Here is a 7,725-nt window from a genome sequence, read left to right as displayed (position 1 = left end):
TTTTTTCCACGGGGCAAGTGGGGTTAAAAGTTCAAGACCACCCACTTCCGAAACCATTTTTATAAATCACTCATCTAAATTTGACTACTAGTACTCCAATAAGTTTGGAAAATGATTACCAAATGTATAAAGAGTTAGTGGCTTGGATGAAAATAAAGTGCAACACTTGTATTATCTATCTCTAAACGGGCAACGCGTATCTTATTTTATCGGGTGGAAACTAAAGAAAATAAAGTAGGCAGAGTTACATGGTATCTATTGCTGGTGGAAGCAAGCGGCTAAGGCGGGATATCCCGTGAAATTAATCGAGGTGCGCACACAGAAGCGTAACACTACGGTTAAAAAAATAAAAATAAAGTGCAACACTTGCAGATTTGTACTTACTGCATTGCTTTCGTACCTGCTGCAAAAGAGCAGTGTTACTTTGTACCTATTGATGAGTTAAATTAATACTCCCTGCTGTTCTAAATAAGTGTTCACTTAATCTTTAACACAGAAACTTTTAAAAAAATAAGTATTTTAATTAAATTACTCTTAATTGAATATACTGCGATATAGTTTCTTAATTACATAAAATTCACTTATCTAAATGGAGGTAAATTTGAAAGAAAAAAATAATTCTTTCTTAATTATTATGTTAGTGAACACTAGTTTGTATCAAAACAAAAAGGCCAAGTGTACACGGACTACTTAATATATATGAGTATTTTATTGTGTCTTTAAAATCTCTTGCGCATTCTTTCTCTTCAACAATTCTACTACCACCACTCCCACTCTCAGACTCTACATCTCTCTCGCCACCAAAAAGAATCAGTAATGCTATTAACGTCATAGTTTCAACATCATTCAAGAAACTAAAAATAAAGCAACAAGGATATCAGAAGCAGAGTTTCTCTGGCTCAAACCCCAAAAAGAAAGTTTGAGCTTTGTTGTGATGAAGGAGAAAGAGAACGTGTTGTTTGTTGAATTTTTACGTAAAGTTGTTCTTATGATAATGATGGTGTTAATATTCTTGGCAAATTTGTACAGTGGAGTGAAGGGTCTTCGCTCTCATGGAATTCTTGTGGATACAGATATGGATACTGATGATTTATTTGCTCTGTTGTACCTTTTAAAGCTTAACAGATCAGAAATGGACTTGAAGGTTTGCTTTTTCACTCTCACTTTTGTTTCTGAAGCTCTCAAATATATGTCATGTCTTTCTTTGTGTAGGAATTCTGTGGTTTGTATATTACTTGTTCTCCTCTTTTAACTTTTTCATCTTTGATTTTAGATATCAGCTATAATCTGAATATGTTGATGTCTGTGTCAAGAATTCGTGTCATGCTAAAGGTGGAATAAAAAGTTTCTAATCCATATTTGAGATTCAATTCAATTGGCTCTAATTTCTTTCTATAGAGTAGTTTCAAATAAGCCGAGAGTCTTTCGGAAACCTCCTCTCTACCTTTTAAGGTAGGGGTAAGGTCTGTGTACATTCTACCCTCCCCAGGCCCCACTTTGTGGGAACACACCAGGTATGTTGTTGTTGTTGTTGTACAGTAGTTTCAAATAAGAGTCACTTTCTTAAATTTGAGTCAGCTACTAATGATTACTTCAACTATACTTCTTGAAATCAGGTAACTATTCTCAATCTTCTGTCTTGGCTTCCATGGGATTAATTGAAAAGTTGCTAAAGTTTTACTCTGATTTCATTCTGAAGAACTTTCATCAGTAAGCAGTGTCACAATTATTTGAAGTCATGAATAAGGATCAAATAACTTGTACCGTTACTTCATTATTTCTGTTGAAAGCATGTGATGGAAAGTAATTTAAACTTGGAAGGGGGCGATCCCCTTGACAAGTCATGCTATTGACGCGTACTACCAGCTCATAATCATAAGTTTTCCTATAAAATAACTTGAGGGAGATTTCTGGTGCAGGCAATAACTATTAGCACAAATGCATGGAGTGATGCAGGGCATGCTGTAAATCAGGTGTATGACATGCTTTACATGATGGGGCGTGACGATATTGCTGTTGGTGTGGGAGGTGAAGGTGGAATACTTCCCAATGGTACCATTCTGCCAAATGTTGGTGGATTTCTCCCTATAATTGATCAGGTGAACATAATTTTTCCAATTTACTCTACCTTTGGCACAATTCTGCAAGTTGAAATTAAGCATTTGTTTATAATGTCAAATTGCTGGTCAGTTATACATCTCCATATTTTTTTCCTTTACTTGAATGTGTTTCTAATGTTTCACTGATTTGTTAGGGAAATGATACAGCTGGTTATTGTAGATACAGACAAGCTATTCCTATGGGTCCCGGAGGACGTTTGGACATTGACTCAAATTTTGGATTCAGAAAGAGCTTCCTCCCACAGGTAACATTTTGCATTATATCTGCATGGAGGATAACTTTGTCTAACTGCCTTAACCACATTAATAAAATTGTTGATCTAGGTTATACAATAGTGATCACTTTTTATCTTCCACCTGTCTGTTCATATCACCATACAGTGTTCAATTCTCTGATGCTCCTGTGTAAAGCACAGACTATTTTACCTAATTATTATCTCTCTTTTCTGTTCTTTTCTGGTTTTACACAAGAAGAAACACAATTAGACACTTTAACTTCAGGCTGCGGTATGGTTGAATGTAACGGCAGAATATCTTTTAATCAGCCAAGGGCCACTGCCTTCTTAAAACTATCTTTCTTTGCTGTCAAACAGTCACAACGATATGACATACAGCGTATAAATGAGAGTATTAGTTTATTGCACAAATTATATAACTGATTCTTGTATGTGAATAGTGAAGAGCCTTAATGCTGAATGTGAATCTGTAGAGTTGGCACTAATGCAACTATTTGAGGATAGGATCAGTTCTATCAGAGGCGAATCTAGGATTTGTAGAGGATGGGTTCACTACTAAAAAAAGAAGGAAAAAATGCATTAAGTGGGGATTGATCCTTGAACCTCTAGGTAAATAACTTAGCTTTCAACAAAGTACACCACTAAGCCTTTTGTAGCATAGGTTCCAAAAGGTAATACTAGATATATTTTAAGAATTATACACATAATATACCGAGTTTAATCGGATGACCATGTGTTCACGTGAACTTTTTTTAATACCTAAATTCGCCCCTGAGTTCTATCCCTCATGAAATTACTATGTCTAGATGAAGTGCTTAGTTCCCTGAAGTTAAAACGTTTTCATAACATGTTAATCTTTCACTTCTCAACAGGGGAAGAGACATTATTCACCACTTCGACAGCCAACAGCTCAGCAAGTAATGATCAACACAATTTCATCTGGGCCCACAGTAGTTTTTCTCATCGCGTCACATACGAATTTTGCACTATTTCTTCTAAGCAATCCACATTTAAAGAAAAATATTGAGCACATTTACATAATGGGAGGTGGTGTAAGGTCAAAGAATCCTGCAGGCTGCTGTCCAAAGAATGTCAGTTCCTCTTGCCAACCTCAGCAATGTGGTGACATTGGCAATTTATTCACAGATTACACAAGCAACCCTTATGCAGAGTTTAATTTCTTTATGGATCCTTTTGCTGCGTATCAGGTATTACAAAAATCAATAGGCCTTCCACTGCATGTTCTTTTATTTTGACATGTGGTGTTGCCATATATTGTAGCTAATTTTAATAGTCAGCAACTGTCATCATTCCCTTATGTAGGTAATTCATTCTGGCATTCCAGTTACTCTTGTCCCATTGGATGCCACAAACACCATTCCAGTAACTGAAAAGTTTATTGAGACTTTTGAGAAGAATCAGCACACTTACGAGGCACAATACTGTTTCAAGTCCCTGAAAATGGCTCGTGATACTTGGTTTGATGACCAATTCAACACGGTAACATTTTAGAGCTTGGTAAATACTTAGTTATATCAAAACATCAGTGAAAAATGTGATTTACTGATGAGAATGTTGCTAAATGCAGATTTATTTTGTGTTGCTAAACGCAGAGTTATTTTATGTGGGACTCCTTTATGTCTGGTGTAGCTGCTTCAATCATGCGGAAACAACACAACCAGCACGGAGAAAATGAATTTGCAGAAATGGAGTATATCAATATCACTGTAGTTACTTCAAACAAGCCATATGGGATTTCTGATGGATCAAATCCAATTTTTGATGGTCATATAACTCCAAAGTTCAACATAGCACGAAATGGAGTTCACAGTGGCCATGTTCAGACTAGGCTTCGTGATCCATTTTGCATAGAAAAGAACAGGAGAGGCGGATGCCAGGTGATGAATTGTTTCAGGTCATTATCTGGATTATGGTTTTTAGTTATTGTCTCTAGTAAAGATGACATTTTGTTGTAACTTGCCAAATCATGATTTAACTCCTTATTGGACCTGAGAGTCTTAAGTCTCTCATGGTATAGAAATTCAAAGTTTCTTTCGTTCCCATATATTTATGACTCTTTGTGTTCTCAATCAACTAAGATGAGTTTGGAGACAGATTGATATATTATTTCCTTCTTTCCTTTCTGATTTTTTATTCACTACTCTACGCTTAAACTTCGTATTGTTATGTATTCTGAGTTGGTCTGTTTATCAGGATGGTTATACAAAAGAAGTTTTTGGTCCAGGAGGAGTGCCTATTCTCGTTGCTATAAGAGCGAAACCTAATCGAAATGCTAACACTGAACTGGACAGAGAGTTTTTCGTTAGCTTTCTGGACGTAAGTTCTAAACTAATTTCTAGTCTAAATTGGTTGTATTTCATATGCTACCGGTTTCTAATCAAATGATTATACCAATGCAATATACTTGCAAGGTGCATTTCCTTTTTATCTATTCTGAGCTCATGTTTGCCTGTGACCTTCTCACGTTACACATTTAAGATAAAAGTACATACCATTTCGAAGCTAATACTATATTTTCCATGTTGCAGGTATTAAACCGAAGAGAAAACACTGGAAGATTTAACTTTTCTATGCAATTTCCTTATTACAGAAAAGTACTTTACAAACCAGATTTCAGGGGCAAGCATCTTGGGAAGAACGTTGTGTTTGATATGGATATGAGTGCTGGAGATTTTCTTGCTCTCTTTTATCTCCTTAAGTTACCAGTAGAAGAAATCAATCTCATGGTAAATGACCTTCTATTTTCACTAGGATCCTTAACTGCAAATTCAGACTGGATCTAGATGTTATTTTGTTTTGTTTACCATCAGAATCTGTTAAGAAAATTATTTTCAGCAAACCAAAGTATGTTCCAGTAAAATTCTTAAATGGGTGGTAAAATTGCATCAATTCATGCTCAACTCTTTATCCAAAAATGTGTTTTCCAGTTCTGTTTACATTTGAAATAAATTGATGAATTTTTGGCCTTTCGTAAGAAAACTTCCTCTACCTTGAGTGACATTGCAGAAACTGGCTGAGTCTAAGATAAAGGACTAAATTTTGTAAATAACTAATTTGGGAAAGTAATGCTTGTCAATGTGCGATATCTTCTTCCATTCAGGCTATAATTGTGAGTACAACTGGCTGGGCAAACGCTGCAACAATTGATTCTGTGTATGATTTGCTTCATATGATGGGTCGTGATGACATTCCCGTGGGCCGTGGAGACGTGTTTGCAATGAACAAGTCTGATCCTGTTTTCTATGCAGTTGGTGACTGCAAGTACAACAAGGTTATCCCACAAGGAAGTGGTGGATTTCTGGATTCAGATACTCTTTATGGTTTATCTCGTTCTTTGCCTCGAAGTCCTCGCAGGTACATTGTCTACTAGTGTAAATCATTTGCCTAAAGAAGAAACATTAGATTTCTGTAAAATGTATCTTGTTAAGCATTGACATTTCATGTTTGCTTATTTTAGCAATTTACCTTCACATGTCCATTAGTGTAATGTGCAATTTTTTCTGATCTACTGCTTGTTCCAAATAATTTCAGATATACAGCTGAAAATTCTGTGAAATATGGAGCTCTCAGAGATACTGATCATCCTGAACTCAGACAACCTCTAGCACTAGAAGTATGGGAGTCAGCAGTGAAATCACTTGATCCAGGATCTAAGGTTACCATTTTAACCAATGGTCCATTGACTAATATAGCAAAGATTGTTCTTGCAGGCATGAATATGACCAAAGCTATCAAGGCAAGCATTTCTCTACCCTTGCAGTCTTACGAGAAAGACCAGGGCGAATTACTCATTCAGGAACTGTACTAATATATCTATCCTGGACCACGTATGAGGTCCTAGCTGCATACTATGTTCCTAGTCCCTCGTGTAGTTTAAGTCTGTTATGTCGAGTATTTTTTATCACCCAACTGCGACAATGTTAAGATCGTAAACTACCATTTTGCTATCTCTCTTACACTATGGCTGACCGCTACATAAAGGTTCCTTTGCTGAAAATAGAGCTTGAGATATCTGGAGTAGACATTCCATAATGAGAAAGCACATCTTATGATGCAGGATATACTAATTGTTGGGGGGCACATCAATCATGATAACACTGAGAAGGGAAATGTGATCAATGTTCCTTCTAATAGATTTGCGGAACTGAATATGTTTCTTGACCCTCTAGCAGCACAGACAGTTTTGAGTTCAGATCTTGATATCACTCTCATTCCACTTGGCATTCAGCAGAAAGTCAGTGCATTTCCTGAAATTCTTCGAAGGCTTAATCTGACTAGAAGGACACCTGAAGCAATCTTTGCTAGGCGTTTGCTATCAAGGTTACACCACCTGCAAAAGACACATCTTAAATACCAGCATATGGTAAATAATCCTCATCTCAGTTTGTCCTAAACTTCTTCTTCGCGTTTTTCTAATTTTTACTGCAATGTTATATGAGTAGCATTAGCCGCAATGTGTTGAATCAGGTTTGTTAAACCGTGCTAGCTACTTATGGTTTGTATCACAACAGGATACATTTCTTGGAGAAATCCTTGGAGCAGTAGTTTTGGCTGGTGGTTATTCTGTAGTAAAATCAACATTTGGTGTCAAGAACATAAAAGTCACTGCCTCGGGGTATGAATCTGAAGATGGACAGACAATTATCGACGAAAAGCAAGGCAAATCAGTGAAAGTATTGGAGAATCTGGATCCAATAGCTTATTATAATGCTTTTGCAAATCGACTAGGTGATGTAAAGCAGTCTGCAGTAGTTGGAAGCTTTGATGAACAGAGAAGAATTTGGAATACACCATCCAATAGAAAGGAAACTACCCCTTAATTGCTCTTCCACTGCTTTTTCTTCCAAAAAAAAAAAGTTCTTTTGTCCTTCTTTTCTCTCTCTTTTTTGGTTTTTAGGCTTCTTTAGATGATTTTTGACACCTCTGGTTCTTGAAAACAATTGCCACTTACTCATTCTTGGTGCTCAAGCAATAGTTACAAAATTGTACATATAGTTACACAGTGAAAGTGGTTATAATGGGAAGGAAATAAAGGAAGATTATTTTACTCATAGGTCATTCATCCATATTGAAAAGAGTGTGCCTTTCCCATAGTTCACTAGTAAGCTATCCTACATATTCTAACAGTTACCAGTCAACTTTTAACATATTGAAAATTATTATCAATAAGAAGTTGAAGTTTTTATATTAGCTTCCTTGAGGCTTGAACTGCAGTTTATTTGCATTTGATGATTAACAATACCTCTATTTATAGGCCGCATACTTTGGTGATTATCAATAAAAGGAACATGTATATTAATCATTTGGAAGTAGTTAGGTTATGCACATTATGCTAAAGAGTTGTGAAG

The 7,725-nt window shown here is 36.1% G+C and overlaps 1 protein-coding gene across 1 annotated transcript; it reads left to right on the top strand.

The window, feature by feature from the left end:
* The first annotated feature begins 743 nt into the window (after positions 1 to 743).
* On the top strand, positions 744 to 7,428 carry LOC132063427 (nucleoside hydrolase 3-like). The gene is made up of 12 exons (XM_059455955.1): positions 744 to 1,144; positions 1,920 to 2,099; positions 2,255 to 2,365; positions 3,229 to 3,564; positions 3,680 to 3,856; positions 3,970 to 4,254; positions 4,571 to 4,693; positions 4,906 to 5,103; positions 5,478 to 5,731; positions 5,909 to 6,113; positions 6,435 to 6,740; positions 6,889 to 7,428. Exons 1-12 carry the CDS (start codon positions 935 to 937, stop codon positions 7,195 to 7,197), a joined length of 2,694 nt encoding a protein of 897 aa, XP_059311938.1. The 5' UTR covers positions 744 to 934; the 3' UTR covers positions 7,198 to 7,428.
* The last annotated feature ends 297 nt before the right edge of the window (positions 7,429 to 7,725 follow it).

The sequence above is a fragment of the Lycium ferocissimum genome, chromosome 7 (assembly GCF_029784015.1).
Source record: "Lycium ferocissimum isolate CSIRO_LF1 chromosome 7, AGI_CSIRO_Lferr_CH_V1, whole genome shotgun sequence".
NCBI classification, from domain to species: Eukaryota; Viridiplantae; Streptophyta; class Magnoliopsida; order Solanales; family Solanaceae; genus Lycium; species Lycium ferocissimum.
Note: the sequence above shows the minus strand (reverse complement) of the source record. Positions and strands in the feature narration are given on the sequence as shown.

Bases quoted from the DNA above. Each gene is read 5' to 3' on its own strand.
- LOC132063427 (XM_059455955.1), top strand. From the start codon at position 935: ATGAAGGAGAAAGAGAACGTGTTGTTTGTTGAATTTTTACGTAAAGTT. The intron at 3,857-3,969 runs GTAACATTTTAG...TGCTAAACGCAG, and splicing joins TTGATGACCAATTCAACACG to AGTTATTTTATGTGGGACTC. The intron at 6,741-6,888 runs GTAAATAATCCT...GTATCACAACAG, and splicing joins ATCTTAAATACCAGCATATG to GATACATTTCTTGGAGAAAT.